General features: G+C 43.2%; 1 protein-coding gene across 3 annotated transcripts in view; it reads left to right on the forward strand.

The window, feature by feature from the left end:
• Positions 1–26639, forward strand: part of trh (trachealess) — a 77169-nt gene that overhangs the window by 33087 nt on the left and 17443 nt on the right. Inside the window, exons 4-5 of one of the 3 annotated variants that reach the window (XM_066735339.1) lie at positions 15705–15721; positions 19010–19022. The exons of the other annotated variants lie outside the window; for them this stretch is intronic. Of the exons in view, the coding sequence (XP_066591436.1) occupies positions 15705–15721; positions 19010–19022 (30 nt within the window). The remainder of the gene's footprint in view (positions 1–15704; positions 15722–19009; positions 19023–26639) is intronic. 3 annotated transcript variants of the gene reach the window in all.

The raw sequence follows: 26639 nt of genomic DNA on the forward strand, positions 1-26639 counted from the left end.
AATTTTCCATGTATTTTTTTTAGAAAATTTCGACTAATAATTTTCTTTGGTGGAAATGCTTGGAAAGTTCATGTTTGGTCGATCATGCATTCGTAACATTTTTCATACTTGTTTTACGTAGATCCTCATTTTTTTTCATCGTGGAAACTCGGAGGGGGTGGGGGTGCAAGAGAGGACAAACTCTCTTCACGAACTAGCAAATCTTATAGCTACAATTTCCTCATTTATGTAAAAATTTGGAAAATTTTTATGGAGTTTTCCGATAATAATTTTCCATGTATTTTTTTTAGAAAATTTCGACTAATAATTTTCTTTGGTGGAAATGCTTGGAAAGTTCATGTTTGGTCGATCATGCATTCGTAACATTTTTCATACTTGTTTTACGTAGATCCTCATTTTTTTTCATCGTGGAAACTCGGAGGGGGTGGGGGTGCAAGAGAGGACAAACTCTCTTCACGAACTAGCAAATCTTATAGCTACAATTTCCTCATTTATGTAAAAATTTGGAAAATTTTTATGGAGTTTTCCGATTATAATTTTCCATGTATTTTTTTTAGAAAATTTCGACTAATAATTTTCTTTGGTGGAAATGCTTGGAAAGTTCATGTTTGGTCGATCATGCATTCGAAATATTAATCACACTTGCTTTATGTAGATCCTGATTTTTCTTTATCGAGGAAACTCGGAAGGGGGTGGGGGTGCAAGAGAGGACCAACTCTCTTCAAGGACTCGTATATATATATTCCGAGTTGCAGTATTTTGTGCCCTCTCGCGCAGTAATCCTTATAATAATTGCAGCTGACAAGGCAAGATCTCGCAGGAGCGTAAAGTTTCGCATTGAAACTTCATTAGAAAGGCAGGAAACGTGTCGCGGTTCGGGGTGAAGGGTGAGGGGAGGGGGAGGGGCGGTCCACCAAACTCGTGCAAAGTTTTCACTAATGTTTCTTGTTCGCGCTGGCCTAAAGCGAGAGTGGCTGCTTAAGCCAGACACACCAGCGCTCGCCTCCTAGGGGATTTCCTTAAAGACCTTTATCCGCACCATTCTTTCACGAGAAATACTGCAAAATTCACGATTAGACACGAGGTACTCGTTCGCGAGGGAAACAGGACTACCGCGTATGCTCTCCCCCTCGTCCTATAACATTTTTCTAATCTTCGAACGAACAGTTTCTTAAGAACGTCGATCGTTGTAACATCGATGCAAGGCAGCGTGAAAGTTCGCTATATTGGCCGATTTTTCATTCGCCATGAAAATGGGACAGCTGGAAAAATTCCCCATGAAAACCTAACGATCGGACAAAATCCATCTGCAAAATTACTTTTGTATTCGCGATGAAAATGGAGCAGCTGGAAAATTCCCCGTAAGAATATAACGATAAAAAAGTATCTAGTTGTACAATTGCTTGGCACTCGCGATAAAGCTGGAAAATTCCCCATGAGGGTATAACAATAATGAAAAAACATCTATATCTGTACGATAACTTTAAATTCCCGATGAAAACGGAAGAATGACGAATGTTCAATATGAAAATATTCGAAAGAATAAAATGACAAGCACTTTGCTCTTTTCCCACGAAGAGAGCCGTGAAAAATCGACGATTCCTCTATGGCGTATTTCGCGAGGAAAAACGTGACTGCCGTTTGCCGCCAGCACTTTTCGACTTTCCAAGGGACAAATTTGAGATGGCACGAAAGATTGGTCGAGCAGTTTATAGGAGTAGATCCGGCGGTTGATATCATTTCTGGCCTCTCGGGTTACCACGCGTCGGCCTTTCGCCACAAAAACCCACTGCCCCCCCCTCCCCCCCCCCCCCCACTCCACCCCAAGCACCATCACTGGAGAACGGTCACTCTTATCCAGGCCCATCAGCCAAATTCGCTTCTAGTCGCTAGACTCACCGCGCAGATTCGCAGCAACGATTAATCCTAAAATAGAAATACGCACTTGCCATATTCTTTCTACGTTCTCCTCTTACTTTATATATATATATATATATATAAGAACCACGACTAAACAATCCTGTGCCATTCGCCACTTTATTATATACATCTCTCATTCCTCCTGAAGAGCAGAATTATACAGTCGAGGAGAGAGACTCGAGTTGTTAAAAATTCCCAACTATGTGCAACGTGTCAGGAACGTGGAAAATACGTTTTATTTCGAATCTCTCCGATAAGTTGGCTAAATGGAGATTGTCGAGCTGTTCACCAGTTGGTTCTATCAGCTCTCGTTAGTACCTGGCGTTAATTGCTGGACGTGCACAAAGAATCCTCTCATTGGCTCGCGTGTGCCTGCTCGCCATTAGTTACGTTTATTCAACTACGTCAATATTGATACGACTTAACTTCTTGGAAGCTGCAAGCTGCACAGCGTCAATGATCTCTCTTCTCTCGCTGTCTCCACCGATATTTCTTTTCGATTTATCGATACGTCATCGTCCGTGTACGATTACACCCGCTTCTATATACATATAAACGTGTGTGTGTGTATGTATATATATAAATATTCGAAGCCGCTAAAGACGAAATTATGAAACACCCAGTGGAAATAGAAACTGTCATTTCTAATAAGAGAAATTAATAAAAATCGAGGGTAGAGAAGGGGAGTGGGGGGGGGGATTGAGTTTTTATCAAGCTGATATTTTTTTACGAGAAAGAGAAGCAGGTTATTGCTTATTCGCGCTTTCCTGGCTGGCCATATTAGAGCGTGTAAATCCACGCACGTAAACCACCCGTCACTTTACGATCCATATGCCGAGGCTGGGCCGCTGCCTAACCGCTATATTTTTTATTACGAATACCGCATACAAACTCTTCCGTGCTTTTTCATTTTCATTATATTACGGCCGATCGCTCGTACGCGAAGCTCCGCCAAACCACCGAACATCACGCGTACGCGAAAAATTCAACAATTTTTATACGAAAAAAAAAACACAAATTCTCTAAAGAAAAATTCGGGAAAATTTTGTAATTTTAATTACCGGTCTTTCGATCGAACCTGCTAAATTTAGTCACACACAAACACACACACATATATATACAACGAAAGAGCCACTCGATTAGTTGGAAACGACTGGAAGAGTTCTAAGGTGATCCTGCGAGTAGCCGAGGATCAGACCCGAAGGCAAACAACGGTGGAAACGCTTCCTGGGGGACTAATGAACCGAGCGAAATATGTGCGTGACAGTACAGCCTTTCTCCCATAAAGTACCTATATACACCCTCTCTCTCTCTCTCTCTCTCTCTCTTACCCAACTTGCACAATGCTTTCAAGAAATTGCACGCTTTTCCCTCGACAATATTTTCCCCATTTTATCCGCGTCTCGCTTTAAAGTCCAACGTTCCGGGGAATGACAAGAATTTCTTTAATATATATATATATAAACTGCAATAATAATAATAGTATAACGATACAAATTTTGGCAGCGAGCAGCAGAGTTACGGACGAGAGGAATGGAAAAATTTTATCGCGGAGTGTAGATTGTCGAGGGACGAGGTGGATGATGAGATGGTATAGGGAGGGGGGGGGGGGGATGAGCCGACGGATGGACAAACGGACGAACGTACGATTAGATGGATTCAGCGTGCGAGAGAGCGGAGCCTCGGCAAACCCGAGCCGCCCCTATAATCACAATTGAAGGCTATTTTCTCACCGCTCTGATGATGCGCTCTGATGATGCCTACCCCGCGCGCTGCTGCAACGGACCCACCGACAACATTCTAGCAAAGATCTCGCAACACGCGCATATACGACTGGTAATACTCGTGAGTGGAAAATAAGTAAAGAAGATGATGGACGCGCCTCGAGTAATTCCCTCTAATAATTGAAATACACCCGGCTCCCCCCCCCCCCCCTCCATTTTCCTCTCTCTTCATCTTTATCTTCGAAACCCCTCCCCCCCCCCCTTAAGCCTATCTCGAATCAAGCGCACCGACGAGGAATCGTCGAGATTTTAAGATCCCCCCCCCCCCTCCTCCCCCCCTGAAGAGGCCCCAACTTCGTCGTTCAGCAATTTCGGTATTGATCGATCGTTCAGAAAGTGATTTTACCGACCGAGGCGCGACTGACTTACCGACCATCGCTGGATCATCTTCTTTACCGACCGAGCTCAAAGAGAGATTCAACCCCCGGCGCGTTATACAGATTCGACGGGGAATTAAGCGAATCGTGATTATTGGGGAAAGGGTGAAAGAGCGGGAGGTTCCAGAGACTTGGATGCTGGAGATGAGATCACGTTGTCGTTCGGTGATAGGAAAGTGGCGATAGCGAGTCCGAGAACCGATAGGGATGATGTACTGGCTGGATGGTCCCGCGCCAATATGCCGTCGTCCATACATCACGCGAGGGCGACCCGACAAACTGGGGAAACCTGACCAGAAATATGATGTCATTTATATGGTAATACATCGGAATCCCGTCATTTAGATACTTTCATGATTAATGCTCTCGACAAGACACCACCAGCTGCTACCCCTCCCCCCCCCCCTTTTCTTTCACCCACCAAACAACCCCTTTTGTCCCTCGACTTTGTTCTCTCTTTCCTCTTAAAGGTCTCACGTTGGAATTTTTTATTTTCTTCGAGTTAACTGGTCCAGGAGGACTCTTGGACGGACTTAAGGGGATGCTCGAAGGACGACTTATTTCGTTGCTGGAAATCTACGTTTTTTGGAATATTGTCTTCTTCGCGAAGAATAAAGTTTAAGTGTTCTTATAAGGTCGGTACGTTGCGGTTTTTCGGTAATTGTAAATACTAAGCAGGAATTTTAAATAATTTTGTTTTACACTCTGTTAATAATTTGAGAAAATGACTCCGTGGTCTTATAAAGTACAGTTCGGTAAGTAATTTTACACTAAAAAGAAGCAAATATATCCAAAAATATAAACAAGAGTCAAACTTGGCTCAGTTTTCCTCTTAAGCAACTGTTGAGCTGAGACTCGAAAGTAGGTTTCCTCGAAAAATGAGTTAAATCCTACGAAATTTAATTTCAAACTGTTTTACCGACAGCCGGTAAAGAAACACAAGTACAAAAATTACCAAAATAGTGTTCCATACATACAAATTCCTCCTTCGCGCACGCAGTAACGCACTCGACGCCCAAGCTCGTCCAAAATTCCAACAAACCATTCAGCGCGTCTGTGCGTACACATCCCCTTAAGGATCCACAGCGCACGCACACACACGCGCGAAATATCCAGATAATCGATCATCACGCGTGATTAAGTTTTCTCCAAAGCGTCGCACCAGCCTCATCTTAATCGGCTTAATTTAGTCGCGCGACTCCGAAGCAACCATTCTCGCCCACTCATTGCTATTCCCCGTACGTCCGGCTCTCCTCGAGCACTTTGCGAAAAAATGCCAACTTAATAAGAAAAGCCCGTGAACGCGGCCCACCCTCGCATTTCTCCTCACGCGTGCCGATAATCTATTCATGCTACGCGCAAAAACGAACCTACGTCTCCCCATCATTTTCGCTTACACGTGTTCCAGCCGTACTTTCATCAAGATTGATTGACCTCTCGACGTCCCCCCCCCCCCCCTCCCCCCTTCCTTGACTACTGGAATTCGGCTGCTGAAGTTCGTGTTTATTGGCGAAAAATGACGAGTGTCACGGACGTTATCGAGTGCTGGTGTCTCCGTTGCGAAAGAACGTTTGCAAAGTTAGCGGGTAATCGACTGCGGTCGAGGGGACCCTCCTGTAATGAAGGAGTCGTCAACGAGGGCCTATCTGCACTCAATTAGCGTGATTACACGATTCCCCTCCTTCCGCGACACGCGCAAGATCCACTCGGCTCTACGTCGATTCTTAAACCTGGTCTTCGTGGAACGGACGATGATATGGGAGAATGTTGTTGTGTTTTTTTTTTTTGTTGATCAATGTGGAATTCGAGTTTTAGATTTTTTTTTAAATTATAAAAAATAGTTTTTTGTTTTAATGTTGAGGAGTATAGTTGCAAAATTGTCAATTTGATGGAAAACCAACCTTGACTGGATGGTGGTGAACTGTGACTGGTTCCAGGAATTGTAAGAAGTGTGAATAATTGTAAGAAAGAAATTTTAATAGCATTTTTAAATTTAGTTTTCGATATAGAGATTATTAATAATTAACAATTTTTTAATTTGACACTTGTCACAGTTAAAACAATTAATCTATCTATCTTGAATAATTTACGTTTGCTAGAAAGTTTCATCGACCGATAAAAGTCTCGAAATTTTTAATTCGTAATAATTTTTTGAGTAAGATTTAAATTTCAAAATGTTATACAAAGTTCTTTTCTTTTATAATTACTCAGAGTATCCTAAATAATATTTAACAATAAATAATTAACCGCTACATACGTATACCATCATCACCATTCGATTCGCTTTTTCGAAAATATAAAAAACATTAAATTTCAAAATGTTATACAAAGTTCTTTTCTTTTATAATTACTCCGAGTATCCTAAATAATATTTAACAATAAATAATTGACCACTATATACGTATACCACCATCACAATTCGATTCACCTTTTCGAAAATATAAAAAAACAATTAATTTCGAAAAGCAGAAATGGAAGGTTGGATAGGTGCGTCCTCGAGCGGTGAACGGTGGAACCAAGGACTGTCTCGGTCGGTAAGCGAGGACGGTGTACGATGATGCGAAGAAGAAAGATGGAGAGAGGAGAGAGACGAAGAAGTGTTTTTGATATCGAAAAGGGACGGCTGGAGGACAATGGAGCGACGAGTTAAAAATCTGCCGACCGTCTGGAACGAAAGGATCGATTTGCGGGGGTATAATGCGGCGATCCGGAGGATTCCAAGCCGGAACGCGGAATGCGAGGAAAAACTGGCAAACCGTGGCGAATTCTGATCGAACTGTCACGCTAGATACCTTCCAGCCCTTTATATTCCGATAGCCGTTCCCTAATTCCTCCGTATATCCATCGGTACTCCGCGTTAAACTACACCCTGTACAGTATATATATATATATATATATATATTAAGAGTTGATATTTCATATTCCAACAGCCATTCCCTAATTCCTCCGTATATACATCGGTACTTCGTATTAAACTACACTCTGTAAATGTGGTATATGGTATATATATATATATATATACACAGTCGATATTTCATTTTTATAATGGAGAGGCACAACAATTTTCCAAGGAACCCTCCAACATCACCCAATGCCACTAATGACGATTTAACGAGCCTATTTTCCGCCAAGGAAACTAACCGACCCAGTGCGTAACATTTCCTAATCAAGGGACCATCGAGGAGCCTCGTATCGCGAAATTATCGAAAAATCAAGATTGTTAAATAAACGTTCCAATTAAGATTAAAACCTAATTATTTCACGAGCCATGCCTAACTTGTACAACAAAAAGTATGAAAAATTTACACCACTAACGTTCCAATAAAAGAATAATGAGCAAAAATTACTGTAATACAAGAACTTTATGTAAAAATTAGCATTATTTGATGAATATTCTAAAGAAAGGTAGGACCTAATTTTGGTACAAAACGTGCCTAAGTAGTTCATTGAAAACTATATAAAAAAAAGCTACATCGCCAGATTGTCCAATAAGAGAAGAATAAAAAAAAAGTGCTACACACACGATACAAGAAAATAACATAAAAATCGAGACGTCCGAGTAAACGTTATATCGCCAGTGGAAAGACTAGTTTTTACGAGAATAGAAAAGACAACGACGGTGGTTTACACGATTGGCGAGTCTCGCTCATAAATATTCGGCAGTTTGGAGCGTTGGTTGGTTGCCGCGTAGGTGTTGGAGAGGGATATAGCTCGGAAAGTACGTAACGGTCGTTTAAGACTGTTACTGCCGGGATCAGGAGGTTCAGCGCCACTTGGGGTGCTCGCTCCACGAGGAACCATCTCGGTGGGACCTTAAAAAGCCATTCCAAACTCGCGGGGTGCATCTCTTTTGAAAATCCTCAGATTCGAGAGGTTGTCTTTGGATATATGTCCTATACATATAGCAATGGATGTTGAAGGATAGCATAAACTTGTTGTTGTTGGCTGGAAAATCTTGCGAGGCGAATTTTTGTTTACCCTCGAAAGGGAAAGATCTTCTGATTACTCTCTGAAAAGGGTAATAATGATCCTGGTGGCTCCTATACGATATACATCAGGTGTATAGCTTCATTTATGTTACTACCTTGACCAGGAGGTTCAATTTCATTTGAGAAGGTGACTCCATGAAAGCTGTTCCAAACTCGCGGGGTACATCTTTTCTCAGAACATCGTCAGATTCGAAAGATTGTCTTCGGAGATATGTCCTATATATCAGTGGATGTTGAAGAGTAGCACAAACTAGTCGTTGTCCGGAAGATCTTGCGAAGCGAATTTTTTTACCCTCGAAAGGGAAAGACTCTCTTCCAATTACCCCCTGAAAGGACAGTTCTTAAAGCCAGTAATCATCTCGGGTAATGCTTCTATTGGCTGCTGCATCAGGTAACGTGATCGATATTGCTAAACCAGGATGAGGAGCTTCAGCGCGGCACTTGGGGATGCCGACTCCACGAGGAACCATCTCGAAGGGACCTTAAACAGCCATTCCATACTGGTAGGGTGCATCGCTTTTGAAGATGGTCAGATTCGAGAGGCTGTCTTCGGAGAAATGTCCTACACATTAGTGGACGTTGAAGAATAGCAGAAACTAGTCGTTGTCCGGAAGATCTTGCGAAGCGAATTTTTTTAGCCTCGAAAGGGAAAGATCCTCTTCCAATTACTCCCTGAAAGAACAGTTCTTAAAGCCAGTAATCATCCCGGATGATGCTCCCGATGGCTCCTGGTGGTTCCTGCATCAGGTAGCGTCATCGGTATTTGGTATACCGGAATCAGGAGGCTCAGCAGCACTTTGGAATGCTGACTCCGCGAAGAGCCTCCTCGGAGGGACCTCGAAGAGCCATTCCATACTCGCGAGGTTGCATCCCTTTTGAAAATCATCAGATCCGAAAGGTCGTCTTCGGATATACACATCCTAAATATCAGTGGACGTTGAAGAAGAAGAACGCAAACTTGCTGTTGTGTCTGGAAGATGTTGCGAGACGAATTTCTTTTTTACCCTCGAAAGGGAAAGACCCTCTTCTAATTACCCCCTGAAAGGGCAATTCTTAAAGCCAGCAATCATCTCGGGTAATGCTCCTGATGGCTCCTGCATCAGGTAGCGTAATCGAAAGTGGATTACCTTCTCGAACGAGGGATCCTCTCCTTAACATCGGGAGCTTCGTGGTGCGTCGGTGTACGAGTCGAGGAAACACCGGGATAAATCCTGCAGCAGGAAAGATTATTGATCTGTGCACGGCGAAAGAGAGCAGCAGAAATGTCGCACGTACGAAATATTTCAAGTTTTCGCGCACCGAGGCCCGTCTATAGCCTCCGCACCTTTCCCGCCTGCGACGATTTGCATTTAAATTAAGCTTAACGCCGCCGAGAAGCTGACGAGTGGCGAGAAATCGTGAAAAACATCCTCCGCTCTCCTTCGACCGTCTCCCTCCTATATATATATACACTTTTGTCATGGATATTCCACTTACGAGGGATATATAAATGGTGGGGAACATTGCTGTTATTTTCTTTAACTTTTTTATAACAGTCTTCTGGAAAGCTTTCTTCGACCTTGAAAAGAGATGCAACGTGGCGAATGCAAAATTTTGTGGAAGAGGAGGATGAATAGTCCACGTAGTGTCGGTAACGTGGCTGTGGGACGTTTCTGGAATCAATTTGACACGTTGGAACGTTTCTGACACTATGTGGGAAATCACGTGTTTCCGAGCTCGCTGGGTCATGTGACGTTACGAGCGATGCAACAACCATATAGCTAATATCTTTCAAATTGCTTGAAATTATTCTGAAAAAAATTTGAAAAGTTTTCTTCGACCTTGAACAGAATTACATTGCTATAGAAATGCAAAATCTCGTATAGCAGGCAAGAAAACGAAAAGACTGGTATCGGCGCTCGATCGGTGGGGGAGGGGGGTCTGGGTGTACGTGTGACGTCACGGAAGACGCAGGAACCATCAGTCAGGGGATCCCGAGGGTTCGTGTCCGTCTGCTCCCGTTGGCCAATAATACACACCCCCTTGGACCTCACTGGTGAAAAATGATCGAGCACAAATTGCTTGCTTACATGATAAATTCACCGGCCTCTTCTTGCACAACTCACTGCCCATCTCTCTCTCTCTCTCTCTCTACTCGATTATTCAAATTAAATCAAAGTTTACACCAAAACTCCTGAATTTCTAAAATTCCACTTTTCATCATTCACGAAATTGATGGTTTTTTCATATATGTACTATAATATGCACTGTATATATATATATATATATATATAGTACATATAAAAAAAGAAAGTGGACGACGTTAGAAGTGAATGGTGAAGGGTCAGAGAGAGAGAGAGAGAGAGAGAGAGAGGCACACGCATGGGGCAGTGATCGTCCGGGTGTAAAGGTATTCCAAGCGATACTTATAAGGGTATCTGGGGGTTGAAGTGAAGGGGGAAGTGGGGGGGGGGGGGGTGAAGGAAAAATCCCCCAGGGCTTCTAGTAGCTGGTAGACTAGCTGGTAGTGATGCGACCCTTCCGGACGGTCCGCGACACCTCATTTCCTTATCTTTAACAGCCTGTTACTTCCACAGTGTACTTTCTTGCTTTTCCTTGCTTGCCACACTTTTATCTTGTCGCCAGGGACTCTACTCTCCTTTCGTCTCCTCTCTCTCTCTCTCTCTTCAGGTTCACCCTTCCCTCATCAATTCATTTCACTTGCCTTACTCCTCTGTATATTTTGAACTTTAACCTCCATTTTTTTCGTCCTCTTCTCTCTCGTCATTGGCAAATCCACCCATAGGTCACTAGTCGACCGTTTATAGTCAACCAGGGTAATTGGAAATTCGACGTTAGAGACTTCTTATCTTAATGTAGCAAATAACTGCGGAGGGACCAAAACCGTGTGCAAGATAACAGAGCAGATTTAATCTCAGGCTTGATTTAACCTGCTTCTCATAATTCTTCGACGTAATCTCAATCCACGCATAAGCAGTAACCCCCTTCGTTCTACGTAGCTTTTTACATGTTACACTGGACTCGACAAATTTTACTACAACTTTCACCCTTTTCTGCTGGAATTATTCTTGAATGTTGAATTTTTATTTATTTTTTTTTTTTGCAAAAGTAAATGTATAGTTCATTAATCGAATAAATGTAGAGGTACAGGTGGTCGGTGGTACTTGATTAATTTCTATGTAATCCATTGTTGGTGAAAGAATATTTAATTATTCTTTCACCTTTTCTTATCTCAATAACAAACTTTCTAAATATTATATTTATATTTCCTACAAACCTATACCTATATACTTTTTACCAAAATGATGAAGATGAAGAGTATATTGATACAAAGTTCTTTAACAAGTTCCAAATATTCCCTTGAATGTGAAAAAAATTGCATCATCCCCAAAGCCTTACTTATCAAAATGAAAAAATGTCTAAACATTATATTCATATTTTCTACAAAAATCTGCCTGCATCTCTTACCAAAGTGAAGTGGACGAAGAGTATATTCGTACAAACTTCTTCGACAACTTCAAAAAATTCCCTCAGATTGCAAAGAAATTCTGCGATCCCCCGACCCTCTATTAGCAAACTAAAAAAATTCCTAAATAGAGAGAAAAATAATTTAGAAACCAAAGTAAAAGAATCAGTGGAGGGGGTAAGGTGGATGTTCGACAAACTAGTTAGGTGAATTTACGATCGGTCCGTGGAAGAGGAGCGTGAAATATATATCGTTTGGGGAAATCGAAGATGCGATCTCGGTCTCTGACGATTCTATTGTGTCCCGTTTCGTGTTCGGCAGGTACTTCTCCTCTCGGTTGCTCCACTTGTGCGGGACGTGAACTCGGCCAAAAAAATCTTTCGATCCATCCGCCTTTAACGGTAACTCTTGTCCTACGATATTTCATTTTTCCTCCACCCCCGACAGATCCCGTTCGGGGATATCCGTGCTGCAGCCCCTGCCAGGACGCGTGCTACGATCAGCAAAAAAAACACACACAGAGAGAAAAAAATACAATATTGCTGCTATCCAAAGTTTTCGCTCGAAATTCTCCGTAAAAAAAAAAAAAAAAAAAAAAAACAATAAGAAATTAGGATCCATAAAAAAGACAAAACAATCACGAGTCGAGGAGAGATTTTATCTTTCTATTTCTATATATGTATTTTTTTGTTGTGTTGTGACTTCCGCACGTGCGATGAAAAGGGGTGGGGGTTGGGAGAAAGGTGTAGCAGGTAGTTTAGGGAGATATTACGAGAAAGTCAGGTAGTGGAGAACAATGCGAACGAGACCAGGTAGAGAAGAGGAGGAATAATGCAACGCGAGTCAGGTTAACGGGCACCTGGCCAGGAGGACTTGGATGTACCGTTACAGCTTCCAGCCCTTGGGCAAAAACTTAATCTCGAATCTTAACGATAAAGAGATCCTGGATATCCCCTGGCAGATACAGCAATCACCCACTCTCGTCTCTGTCGAGTTCTATGTATATATATATATATGTGTGTGTGTGTGTGTCTCTCTCTCTCTCTCTTTTCACTCTTTTACTTTTTTTTCCTTCTTCCTATTCTGTCTTCCTGGAAATCCACGACTAACTGTTGACACTTTTCTCTTTTTTTCCTTTTCTCGAGAACTCTGAAAAGTGTGGAGAAAAAACTGCTGCAGGGATAGGTCGAGTTAAAATTAAAATTTTGGGGAGGGGGAAAGAGGTGTTTTTGTGGGAATAATTTTCATTTCAGGGTTTTTCATTGGTATTATTATTATTATGTGCAGATGGAAATGGTGGGGTGAGAAATGTGCGAGAGGGGGCCTCCTATAGCTGGCGATCGAATATGCTAACAACTATCGACCAAGGCAATCAGCTGTTGTGCCGTACTTAATGTCCATCCAGCATCCTCCCCAATGTCGTAGATAAGCTACCCTTGGTTGGTACCCCCAGGGACCGTTCCTGAGCAAGCTACTACAAATACTTTCCTCTTGTAAAACTTTGCCTCCGAAAATCACACTGACAATCGTAAATTACCCGTTTTTTATCCCCCAGCAGACTACTCCCCCTCCTCCCTTAATTATTTCCAACCGCCCTAATTGTCAAACTTTTTCTCTTCTCGATATTCAATTTCCGACATCACGTTCTCGTGAGAAGAGAGGTTGATTTTTATTGGTTCGATAACCACCAGAGATCATCCAATTTCTGATGACCAACGACGTAGTAGACGCGGGGAAGACTTCTCTATATGCATCGTGCAGACGTAGGTCGGGAAATTCGATTATAGGGAAATTCATCTTCTATTGTTTTCTCGAGATTTCTTGCGGACTTTATTCAAGTTTTTACTCTTCAGTTGACAGTTAACTGTTTCCTTTGCAAAAAGTGGAACATTTTTGCAAATTCCTGGAAAATTCTGTGGAAAAGCTGGAACATTTTTTTCCAGGCCTCGTGGCAGTTTAAATTAGAGTATTTGATCTTAAAATCGTCTATCTTGCATTATTTATTACAGATTTGTTCGTTTCATCCTTCCTTTATTGCTTAGATAAACAATTCATTCTGCTTGAAAAAAAAAAAAAAAAAAAAAAAAAAAAACTGGAAAAATATCATAATTTTTATTTTCAATAAAAAACACGAGGAAGTAATGAAAATTTCTTTTTCCCCACAAATTACCGATTGCACATAAATCTAAGAAAAGAAAAAATTCCATCCAACTTTTTATCATTTCCTCCTCTATACGAGAGTTGAATAAAATACGAAAGAAAATGTCGAAATTTTCGCTTACGATTTGTCTTAAGGGAGGGGGGGGGGGGGGTAAGAACGTGTGGTAAACAGGTGCGATGTGTTCAGCACACAGCAGGAAATGGGAAATTATGCGGTGTATGAGTTAAGATTAGCGGGCAAAGTCCAGCGAAGCGTCCAGCCGCAAACCGCACTCGTGTTTCTCGCGTTCGCGCGTCTCTCCTTGATTCCTCGTTGGTAAAAATAGAAACGCGGAGGGACGCCACACGAGAGAGGAGAGAAAAATAATAATAAAAAAAAAAAAGTAAAGCTCTCCTGAAAAGTGGGTATTGGGCGCGCAGGTTGAGTGAAAATTCGCGTGCGATACGAAAAAAGTCTGGCAATGCGTAGGCTCATAAACAAATCGGCCGCGTTTTATTGGAACGTCAAAGCGGAATATTGGTATTCTTCGCGGGACTCCCCAAAATATGTACGTTCGCGGCTTGCATGTTAATGTGGCTGAAATGGTGGGGGGGACATCCGGTTGTCAGCACCGGCCGTTAGATCGTCGGCGCCACTGCGTTTGATAGCCACGTCAACTTTTCCTTCCAACTCTCCTTTTTTCTCCACCTACCCCCACTTCCCCTCTCTGCACTCGCTACTAGAAACGAAGAAAACTTTGAAAACCTCCCATTGCGAAACGCTCGTACAATTTTTAGTCCCAAAAATTGAATTTGGTGGGCGGTTGTTTGTTTTATTATAGGGGAGGGATTAAATAAATGCCCCCCTCCCTCCCCCCTTCTTTCTATACACTTTTTACTATATATATATATACACAAAGAAAAACTTTGAAAACCTCCCATTGTATAAAACGCCAGTAAACTTTTTAGTCCCAAAAATTGAATTTGATGGGCGTTGCTTGTTGTATTATATAGGGGTGGAATTAAATAAATTCCCCTCCCTCCCATATTCAATATTCCTAAATTGTTAAGCTAAGAAAATTTAAAAAACTTCGACTAGTAAATTTTTAGATTAAGAACATTTTAAAAATTTGGACTCGTAAAATGCTCGTACATATTCAGAAAAATGTAATTTAATAGATGATTAATTATTTTTGTTAAGAGACTGAATTCAACGAACCCCCCTCCCTCCCTTTCGTGCTGCACTCTTTACCAGACACGAAGAAACATTTTGAAAATCTCCCATCGTATGACGCTCGTACACGGTTTTCAGTGAGAGAAATTGAATTTGGTGAAGCGTTTCTTTTTTTTTCAAAAGGGACGTGGTTTAATAAAGGAATTCTTGCAAATGAGACAAACAAATTATTGAAGTCGACGAGTGAGCGAGAGAGAGAGAGAGAGAGAGAGAGAGAGTTTCACTTTCAAATTCAAACAGAAGGAACCCTTTCGCGTGGATTCCGTGGCGAGTGGCTTTGATTAAGTTCTGGATGGGATTGAGGAAGGGTGGGGGGGAGGGGGGGGGGGCGTAGATAACGCAATTGCAGTAACCCGATCTCGCATGGTAATTTGACGGGGAGTGGGGGTAGCCAGTCGAAACAATGTTTAACCTGACCGAGGTGGATGTGTATTGTTATTTTAATGGGCATTATTGGATTTTAAAGTTCAGTGAATGCTCCAAGGGGGATTTGATTGCTCGATAGGGTCGAGCCTTGCTATTTCCTGGGTCGCCCCTTCAAATTCTTAAGTCTCCCAACTTTTACTTACAACTCGGTCAAAAAGCCCCCACCCCCCCCCCCCCCCCTCTCCCTTCCCCTCTTCTCAATATTTTTTGCCAGAAACATTGCATGGGCAAAATGTAGAAATTATTTCGTCGTTTCTCGTTAATTGCTCGGTGAATTTCTATATGGTGAATGGATTGGGAAGGGAGGGAGGTGTTATTGGAGGAGGGAGAAACGAGAGGCTCGCTGTGGAGAGGGCGCGTGAAATGGAGCAAAGGGGAGAGACACTGTAAACTTCACTGGAGTAAATAGAGTCTAATCAACTGCGGCCCCTGATCGACCAGATTTTGCCCTGAAAATATCCCCCCCCCCCCCCTCCACCCTACATACGTGTTTACTTTCCCTCCAATGCTTTCCCATTCACTGGAAAAATGTCCAAAAAGATGAAACGTGTTTTATTCTATATATATATATATATATATATATATATATATACTAAAAATGTTATATAGTACTTTATTTTTGTTTTATGAATTTTCTAAATTCGTTCGAGCTCCACTACAACAAATAAAATCTAATCGAATAAAGTCCCTAGTCGACCATATTTTGTCCTGAAACTCTCCTTTTCCTTTTCCCATATGTGTATAGAGCTTCCTCTTTCACTGAAAATAAACCATAAAACTTGGAACATTTTCAAAAATTTATATAAATATTTGTTTTTCAAATAATTTTTTTTTTTATAGTTTATATACTACTGTAGAAAAATCTAGTCCAATCATTCACAGCTAACGATTGATCATTTTTCACTTTTAAATTACCTCCCCCTCCTGTATATCTTCCCCTCTAATACCTCCTCTTTAACTGAAAAAATATTCTCAAAATAAACAATAAAACTTGAATTCATGTTCAAAAATTTATATAAATATCTTTTTTTTCATATTTTATATACTACCGTGGTAAATATAGTCCAATCGTATAGTCCCCAATTGACCATATTTCTCCCTGAAATGGCCCCCTCCCCCCTTAGATTTCTTCCACTCTAATGCTCCCTGAATCACTAAAAAAATCCGCAAAAAAATGAAAATCTATAGAAAAATGGCATTGATTTGGAAAGATAAATAATACAGCAGTGTTAAGTTGATTTTATTTTCAATCGAGCATGAGCGAGAGAAGAGAATGGATTTCGATGGTCGCATTGATTACGCAAGGGAGACTCGGGTAGAGCAGCTAATCGGAATTCAAAGCGTCCCGGCTAGAGTTTCGAATTGACAGGTTCATTGCGAGGCGTCCACGAGTCGAATGGCCAGAGCTCGCACACCTATACCATTCAACGAATTTTTCTCATCGATTCGACCAACGAATTCAGCAGGATGCTCTCCTCGTGCGCTCGCAGCCAATAAAAAGTCGAGAGAGAGAGAGAGAGAGAGAGAGAGAGAGAGAGAGAGAGAGAGAGAGAGGAAAAAAATTGTCCACGTCGAATCAAGACAATTAGCCAATATTCCACAGCACGGAAGAAACACCATCGATCAAACGAACCATCGATAAACATAAAAAACTTGTCATCCCCAGTGGCTGCTGGGCAACAGCTGACGCGTTGCATTTTATTTTCGATAAGGGATGCGAAAGTATTGTCCAGATGGAAGGAAAATCGAAAGCGAAGGATCGATCTATTTTATGAGATTTCCCGAGCTGAATTATTGGATTCCCCGAGTTTTTCGTACGTGTTCGTTGGAAAGCGGAGAGATTAGCGGAAGAAGATTGCGAGTTGGGTAAACGAGCGATGGGCCGAGATAGGGCCCAGTTATTGCTCGGTGCGCAGCAGCCGAATTGCCGCCCCGGGCCGCGGGCCAATTAACTTTCAATTAGACACTCAGATAAGTCTTATCACCAAGGCCACTTTATGGGGCCCCTGGCAAAGCGACGTTTATGGCCTCCCTTATGCATGCCAAAGGGTTCCTTCCTACGTTCGTTCCTATACCACCACCCTTTCCTACCTCAGATAAAATCCCATATTAATTATTACCTGCAACTTTCCACTCTTTAAAAACACCATTTTATTGCTCGAAAGATGAACTCGAGTGTTATTCGTCTTTGGGCAATTCTATGCGAATGTTTAACAGAGGTTCTTCCTTCGCTCTTGCGAAATCACTTTCTCGAGTACGGGAGGGGCTAGATTGTCATTATGACGTTAATCGTCGTTGGAAGCATTCTTTTCTTTAATAAATCAACTCGAGTATTGTTCATTTACCGGGAAATGTTTGCCAGAGGCTTTTGATAATTTTTGCAAAATCACCCTGCAGTATATAATTAAAGATCCTATATCAATCGTAACCAAAAAGTATATATCAATGATTGACAAATGAAGAGCAGTTTTTTTCCCGACAAGATGAAGTCTAATTTTCGAAATTCTCCAGGAAGATTAGAAAAGTCTCGGGAGATCTTTGGAAGAAGAAGCACCCTGTATAGTAGGAGGGTCCCTCGCGGAAACTGGTGGACCCAGCTCACCCAAGCAGCAGACGTTACAGGAAGCTCCAAGCACCCCACGGTATTCGCGCGCGACAGGGAGAAGCCTACTAACGAGAAAGCGAGTTATTTGAGGGTTCTCCGGAAAGGAGTCGAACAATCATAATAATCAAGTGCGATTCTCCTTTATTGTCGCTGATTACCCCCCACTCCTCGCAACTGTAATGGGCGTGGTCTGTGGAAATTACGCGTTTCGAAACGGGGCCGGTGATAAATAATAACAAGCGAATGAATCTCCGCTCCGTCGGACGAAATAAATGAAGCACGAAAGTTTTATCCGATAGCCTCTCTCTCTCTCTTATATATATATATAGCATACTGATAAGCCACGAGAAATTTATTTTACCAAGCTTCCTTCCACCGGCGACACCCCCTCTTCGATTGATTTAAAAATTCATCTTTAAAAACTGTTTTACTCCTTCTCGGCTCGACCGAATCTGAGAAGGATGCAGGATAAAGATTGTATATATATATATATATAACTGTTAACGAGAGTTTTGTCGAGAGTGTACTATAAGTGGCTGTCTCGAGGTGCGTGGAAGTAGCGAGGAATTGGCAGTGGTTCTCCATCGTCCTGTACAGAGTGTTTCAGCGTTTTCTATGCGGGGCAAGGAAGGGGAGTGGTGCAGCAATACTTAACATGCATCCCCCGATACGAAGGAATCCTTATTGTATCGTGGCACGTGAGCGTAATGCAGAAACCGTCGCGGCGGCAACGCGCGACGACAACGACGACGATGACAACGGGGCCCGCAGGTTCCCCGAGTCCCAGAGACCCGTCTCTCTCTCTCTCTCTCTCTCTCTCTCTCTCTGATAACTTCGTTCTCATAATCATACATATGGATGACCGAACCTACTCTCCTCGCTGTTTACCAGATAGACGCCTCGCTTCCGATTGGACAAATCCCCTCCACTTTCTCCCTCGACCTAACCCTACCTCGCTTAACCAACTGGCGATTCAACTTTTCATTTTCCCTCCTATTTTTCCGCTCGCTTTTCCTGCTTTATTCGAAAGAACAATAACGTTGGGAGGGGGTGAAGGAATACCTCGAAGTCGCGACCGAGGCGTCTACGAAGGATTCGGCTAATTTCTAGGCATGGAATAACTTTTCTCCCGGTCAGATCCGCATTAAGATAGGAGGAGCGTAGATACGCTCGATTAGACCGACCCACGTGGACCTGATCCTTCCGATTAACGTATACTCCCCTAATTAATTAATTTCTGTATTCCATATATGTATATGTGTGTACTGTGTCCACTCCCTACCTCTATTTCTTTATATGTATATCCAACGTTAGCTTTGGAAAATTAATCCGTCGCTCAGGAAAGATTGTGGAAATTTCTTTTGAAAGGAGAAAATTCGCTTCGAATATCGTGAAAAGCGTGGGAGAAAAATGGTGAAAATTGGTATGGAAACATGGAGAGTCGAGTTGAGGTTAATTAATTAATTTCCATATTCCATGGTATTATGCATATATATACACACTCTATTTCGTTAAGCTCCTCCTACTTTCCTTATGGAAGATTGTAATCCGACGTCTCTCGGAAAATCGTCAACATTTCCCATTCCAAGAAAAGTCATTGGAGTATGGTAAAGAGACGTAATGACAAGAATGAATGAAATTTGGTAGAAAATAACGTTAAATCGAATCTAGTCTGATTAATTAATTTCTATATTCCTGCACATATAGATGTATTTTGTCGAAACCATCCTACGTTCACCATAGAAAATAAATTTCTCGTCCTCCCCCCCCCAGAAAATTTCTCCGCGAGACGAGAGAAGAGTCATTGGAGTCGTAGTGCGAGGTGTACGAGAAAAAAAATGGTGAAATTTGGTAGGAAGGAAGGTGCGATGAGCGGAGAGTGTGTGTGGCACGTGTATAGACCGGTGCTGAGACGAGCAAGGTGTGTACATATCCGAGGTGTGGGAGTGCCTGGGTGTCGGTGCAGTGGGCGTGGTCGATCGAGCTACGCTTGTCACTGGAGGGGATGGAACGGAAGCTGGAAGGGCGTCACTTCCGGGGCGCCCGGTGAGGCTCGTTCGCTGATCTCGAGTCGCGTGGGCGGCCGGTGTGCGTGGATTCGGAGGTGGAAGAGAGTGAGCGAGGAGGGGGAGGGGGGGGAGGATACGCCCCCTCCCAGGCTCCTGCGCGCGCGCGCGCGCGCGCGTGTCTCCCGATTTCCCGAGGATCGACCGGTACAGTCACGTCCAGTCGAGGATAAGACGGCCAACCAGCAACACGCGCGTTACCGCATTCCCAACATTACCAGAAACGCGTGCTCTACCCCTCGCTCTATTCCCACCCACACCTCAACCCCCGCCCACTCCGACACCTCGACGGGTCCAAAGTTGAGTAAAAACCAGTAGTAAAGAAAAAACCTAAAACAGTGAGTGTAAGATCTACCGAAGGATCGAGGATCTATCAGTGTTTCTACCAGTGTGATTTGTGCGACGTTTTCATCCATGGGGGGAATCCTGGTGGTCGTCGAGTTGGACTGTTGAACGAAGTTGCGAGAAGAGGACGGGGATTGAGAGGGGGAGGGGGGGAGGGGGTGAAAGTGGAGATGAGGTTGAGGAGAAATGAGGAGAGATAGAAGGGCAGAGGAGGGAAGACTCGAGAGGATTATTTAAACGAACAAAATTAACGCAGAAAAAAAGAGAGAATATATATATACCAAATAGAGAGAGAGAGAGAGAATAAATCAAAGAAAAGAAAAAAGAAAAAAGGAAAAAAAAACGCGGGATGTTGCCGTATCAGGTGGCCATGGACTACGGAGGGTTCCAGAGACAGGGGTCGGTCGGTGGTCACCACCAGGGCACCCCTCTCAACATCAACCCCGCGTTCACGCACTCCTGGTTCGTACCGGCGGACCTCTGTGTCCCGTACAAACAGAGTCAGGGTCCTCTCCTCGAGCCAGGGCATGTTGTTTCTCTTATACTTTTTCTCTCTTCTTAAGAGGATCACCCCCACTAACCCCTAATCACTTTGCTCTTCTTCGAAGCTGCTTTCCTCCCACCAAACATCCGAACTTCGCGCTCCATCAACGCGGGGAACATCGCAAACCTCGCGGAAATACTTGTAAAAATTAATCGACCACTCGAGAAAAATCCACTCGTTTCGCCCATCGGAGTCGCCATCTTTTCAATTATCGCGTTGACGGAGCGTTTCTGTATAATGGAATTTCGATGTTGAAGATGCACGGGGGACAGGGATGAGAAAAGGAGATACGAAAATATTGATAATGGAATTTAATCGCTTCTCGATAATCAACCCTTTCCCGTGTGCCCTCGGCGGTGCTTAGGGGTGGTGGAAGACTCTCGGGTCAGCCATTAGGGGGGAAAAGCCTCGACTCTGATCAGGGCTAAGTTGGAAAAATTATTCAAAAAGCAGCCTGGAAATTCTGGTCATTTCAGTGGGGCTCGATTTGATTGGGTTTCGGTGGGGCTTGGGGTCTCCTCAGGATGGGGGCTGGAGCGTTAATTCGAGGAATGGGGGTATCGGGGAGGTGGGTCGAATGGGTTCGGGGGTCACTGCTGACTCGGGCTGACGTTGGAAATGAGCGAATCTTTGATCGAAAAGTGGAGAGAGCTTGGAAGGATCGAGAGAGAATGGTGGCAGCAGGTAGAGTAATAGTGTAGGAATAGACGAATTCCTGCAGTGAGGAGGCTGAACGGGGGGGGGGGGGGGGAGTGGGGGTTGGCCCCCCGTGTCCCGAGGGAGCTCTGTCACAGCTAGTGGATAATGGGTAGGAGGGTGTGTGCGGGACTGGAGAGGAAGACGAGTACGTCACGCCGCGGCAGTAAACTCGATGCGATCTCGAGGATGCTGACGGGGCAGCCCCGGGACCCCTAAACCTGCCCCCAACTACCCTCGCAACCCCCCCTCCCTCATCCACCTTCTCTTGGCCCATTTTACGCGACACTCCGAATCCACTCCTTCGCCTCGCATCATTACCCTTCGAATCTATAATTCCATCCCTCCCTTCGACCTTCTCTCTTACCCTTTTGACTCTCGCGACCCACCTTGATACATCCCTTACCCGATCCAACGAGGCAAAGGTATACGGAACAAAAATGTAACTCTGGGTCCCTCTTCGTCATCTTGAATGAGTCGGTCCCTTCAAGTTCCAGAATTTTCAAAATAATTTTTTCTCGACTTCAAAGAATCCACTCGAAGGTGCCCTTGGCCCTTTGCACATTTTTCACCTTTTTTTAAATTTTATTTTTCGTCCAGTGTTATTGCTCTTTGAACCTATAATCATTCTTGCTCTTTTATTCTCTCTCTCTCTCTCTCTCTCTCTCTCTCTCTCTCTCTCGACCCTTTGAATTCTTCACATCTCCGCTCTAACGTTCCTCGTCAAGGCATTGAGATAAATGCCTAAATGAAAAAATAACACAACCCCCCCCCCCCCCACCTCCCCTCCCCACCACCAAGAAAACGTGAATGAGCCTCTATCTCCAAGCCCGAAGGTTTCTTAGCTTTCAAAATATTACTGCTTGATTCAGAAAAACAAAACCTGAATGAAACTCGAATATAGTCAGCGGGAAACCAGATCGTATACGATTCCGGTTTCCACGAAATGAAACTCTGACCTTTTTTTCTCGTGGTATACGTAAGAGTCGGGCCAGTGGTGGAGACATTTCGATCCTCGAAAGTGTATCACGAGTACCGCAATACACACGACAGTCAAAAATATATTTCTAAAGGGGAGAAAAAAAAATGAAAAAAAAAAAAATCAAAAATTTGTATGTGCGCGTTAAATTAACTTTAGCTGTTTTTGTAAATGGGAAAATCGAGCCATAGGTGAGTTTGGGGGGCGGTGGTGAATTCGTGTCCCTTCCCCAAAAAATGGTCATTCAGTCGTAGCAAAGTTGAATTTCAATGAAAGGAAAGGCAAGGAACGTCATGAGCACTAAACCATCCGCATCCGGCGACGTAAATCATGTCGAGTCGCGTGTGTGAGTTTCGCCGTGCGTGCGTTTGTACCTTTAGATCGGGCCCAGAATGAGGGGGGGGGGGGGTGGGGGTGGGGGAGGTTGGCTCCCGATGACAGATAAGGGAGGAGGCCTTAAAGCCTACGTGATGAGCTTCGCGATCAGCGCCTGAGAACTCTTCGGCGAGCAGCTCTCGGTGTTTCCGCCTCGATTTCCTCCTACCACTCGTATACCTCAGTCTTTTTGTTCAATGAATCAACCCCCCCCCCCCCCCTCCCCTCCTATCATTCCCTTTTTTCCTCAACCAATCTACTCATTTTCCAAATTTTCTAATTTCCTACTCTCTCTCTCTCTCTCTCTCTCTCATGCAACTTTGTCAAGTTAACTTCCAATAATGATGAAATTTTTGTATGACCTCCATCTTAACCATTTTGTTCAATGAAAGAATTTTTCCTTTCATTCGCCTCGTCACTGATCTGTTTATTTTTTATAATGTTATGATGTTTTTGTATTTTTTATAGAAGTGATTTTGATAAACTTCCCCTTGACACTAATTTCTTTTTTTAATTTCTCCCACTAGACATATATATATGATTATTTTGATTTAACAAACGATTCTTCATCACTCATCTTCGTAATATATTTTATACTTTTTCCAAAATCTCGTAATTTCCCTTTTTTTTTTTTTTTTTTTTTTTTTTTTTTTTTTTTTTTACAAAACTGCACTACATTAACTTCTAGACACTAGAAATTTATTTATTTCCATGTTAAAATAACTCTGGGGTATGAAACGTAAATTTATTTTTCTGTTCAATCATCGATGCCCCCCCCCCCCCCCCCCCCACCATTCCGTCCATTATTCGAAAGCTGGAAATCGCTAGGTTTTATAACTCGAGAAATTTTGGTTATTTACATTTAAGAATAATTTTTCTACGTCGTTTCTCTCCGGGCCAAACAATTCCACTGCGTAATCATTGTTTCGAAACGCACGATAGTCGCGCGGAGCAACCAGGCGGGCAGCTCCGGATTTTCACTATTGGCTCACCATTGTCGCAATTGAATGTCGACATTGGGGCCAGTGCGAAAAAAGAGTCTGCAGAAGAACGAGGGGTTTAAAGAGGGGAGGGGGAGCGATAAAAACACGAAGGAACAAAGAGTCAGCGAGGAATCAACGAAGAGACACATGTTTAGGGAAGGAAGAACAAATTAAAAGGGACGTGAAACTTTAATTATAGATTTATCGAGAAACAATACTTTCGGGAAACGATAAGAACACGAAGGAACAAAGAGTCAAAACGAGGAATACAACGAAGAGATACATGTTTGGGGAAAGAAGAACAAATTTAAAGAGGGATGCCAGATTTGGAATTATAGATTTATCGGGAAATAATACTTTCGAGAAACAATGAAAATAGAAAGGAACAAAGAATTAACGCGAGGAACGAACGAACGTATCGAGAAACAAGGAGGAATGTGAAGAATGAATTTACGTGTGTGTATATATATATATATATATAGGAATCGGGGTTATCGATATATTGGGAAATAATATTTTCGGGAAACAATAAAAACACGGAGGAGCAAGGAATTAGCGATGAATAATAGAAGGAATTTCTATTGGAGAAACAAAGAAAACTGAAAAGGGACGCGCTAAAATTGGAATCATTGATATATCGGGAAATAATATTTTTGAGAAACGATAGAAAAACGAAAGAGACAGATAGTTAACGATGAACGATGGAAAGAATTTATATAGAATGAAGAAAAGAGAGAGAAAAGTGACAAGAGTACTAAAATTTGAATCATTCATGGGAAAATATTATTTTCGAAAAACAATAAAAATACGAGGAAAGAAAAAATGAGAGATTAAAAAAAAAAAAAAAAGAAAAAAGCGCACGAAGAAGCAAGGAAAAATAAGGAAGGAACAGACGGGAATATCGGGGCGGAGATTATCGGTATATCGGGAAATAAGATTTTCTTTGTCGATGCTTGGATGGAGGAAAAAGGTACAGAGGCATCTGATAGCTAAAAGGGCCGCGAAAGAAAATTATGTCGAAACTGGAAGCGTCGTAACATTAGGAGCATTGTATTGTAGCGAGAGGCTACGGCTCCCGAGGGAGCACGGACTCTCCTCGGGCTCTCGAGTTTTCTCCACATGCTTCCCCCTCTCTACCACCTCACCCTCCCCTTCCACCATCGACGAAAATCCCCAACAAAATCTGCACTTTGAAATAATCGTCGATTACTGCAAAAAATTCCATTATTTTATTTTTCCTATCATCAACCTACATTTTTCAAATATCCACACACACACACACACCTGGACACACGTATGTAGATATTTACAATTGGAAGAATCGGGACGCGTAACGGTGCATCTTTATTCTTGGCCTTGCGCGAAGGTGAATAATCTAGGCTACCACTGTAGTATATATTGGGCGAGTCAAAGAGATGGGAGTGGAGGGGGTGAGAATAAGAAGGTCTCGGGGGGGTGGCGAGGGGAAGAGAGAGAGAGAGAGAGATGCAAGGATAACGTGCTGAATTATTGATGGGGCCACTCAGCACCCTCGGCGTGTCCAGGGCGTTACTGGAGCGCGACTGCATCCCCCGGGAGACCCCCGATCAACCCCCGGCCCCTCAAAGAACAACCACTCCCTCCCCCCCACCCATGCCGGCCAATTTCAACCAATTTGACCGAAAGTTGGGCGTAATTTTATTTTCACACGTCTCGACTGCCGCGGCCGGCTGAATTCACCCTCTCACGCAGCTCGAAACCCCCTCCCCTTCGACACCCACGAAATTTTCTTTTTTCGACCTTTTCCTCCTCGAGACCCTCCCACCTCCCCTCGAGAACCAGGAAAAACTCGCGCCAGCCAGAATTTCATTCTCTTTTATCTCTGCGCAATCAGCAACTCCCCCCCCCCCCCCTCCACCACCACCACCACTTTCGTGTGATTACAACTGGACAACCAACTCTGAAACACCACCCCTACCACTACCACCCTTCATCTTACCCTTCCCCAAATCTCTCCACTGTAATCGATGCCGGAACATATCGTAGCCTCTGCTCCTTTTATGCTGATGGACCGTCTCACTGCCAGCAATATCCAAGCATTGAAATCACCCGGAACCACCCTCGAAAAATCGCCATTTTCCAGCCCTCCCGATGGATCCTCCTCCAAACGTATGCTCGTCGCGAGAAAAAAACCGAGATTAACGCGCGAGTCGGTTTTTTTCCCGGAAAACACTCGATCCTCTGGCCCGTTTTGAAGAAAAGTCCCGGCCACTGCGGGGCATTCCGAGTCTCTTTCGCGCCCTTCTGGAATAATTTGGAAAAATTGCGGGAGAATCTCGATTCGACCGAGGGATTTGAAGAATAGAGTCTTAACGAGGAGGGGGGGAGGGGGTGTGAGACGGATATTGCGAGAGTCTCGATCGAAGGGGTTAAGTCCTGCAGCTTCCCGAGGGTGAGAAGAGGATCGTTGGACTTGGAAAAGTTTTGTTGGAAGGGAAAGTAGCTGTCATTATCCCTCGGGGAAGCTCTCTTGTACACCGTCACTGTGGGGAATAAGACACCGAAAGTTGTGCGATAGCTTTGACCCAATAGACTTCCCCCCGCCCCCTCTTAACCAAAGAATACGATTCTCAAAGATATCCCTATGCCCTTTCACCTCGAGATCGTGCCTTCGAGTTTTTACGAGGAGGACTAAGACACCCTTAAATGGGTTACCGCAGCAGCTTCGCGTT

This window comes from Prorops nasuta, unplaced genomic scaffold (assembly GCF_024137725.1).
Source record: "Prorops nasuta isolate Cenicafe-Biocafe unplaced genomic scaffold, Cenicafe_Pnas_1.2 PNAS00014, whole genome shotgun sequence".
Taxonomy (NCBI): domain Eukaryota; kingdom Metazoa; phylum Arthropoda; class Insecta; order Hymenoptera; family Bethylidae; genus Prorops; species Prorops nasuta.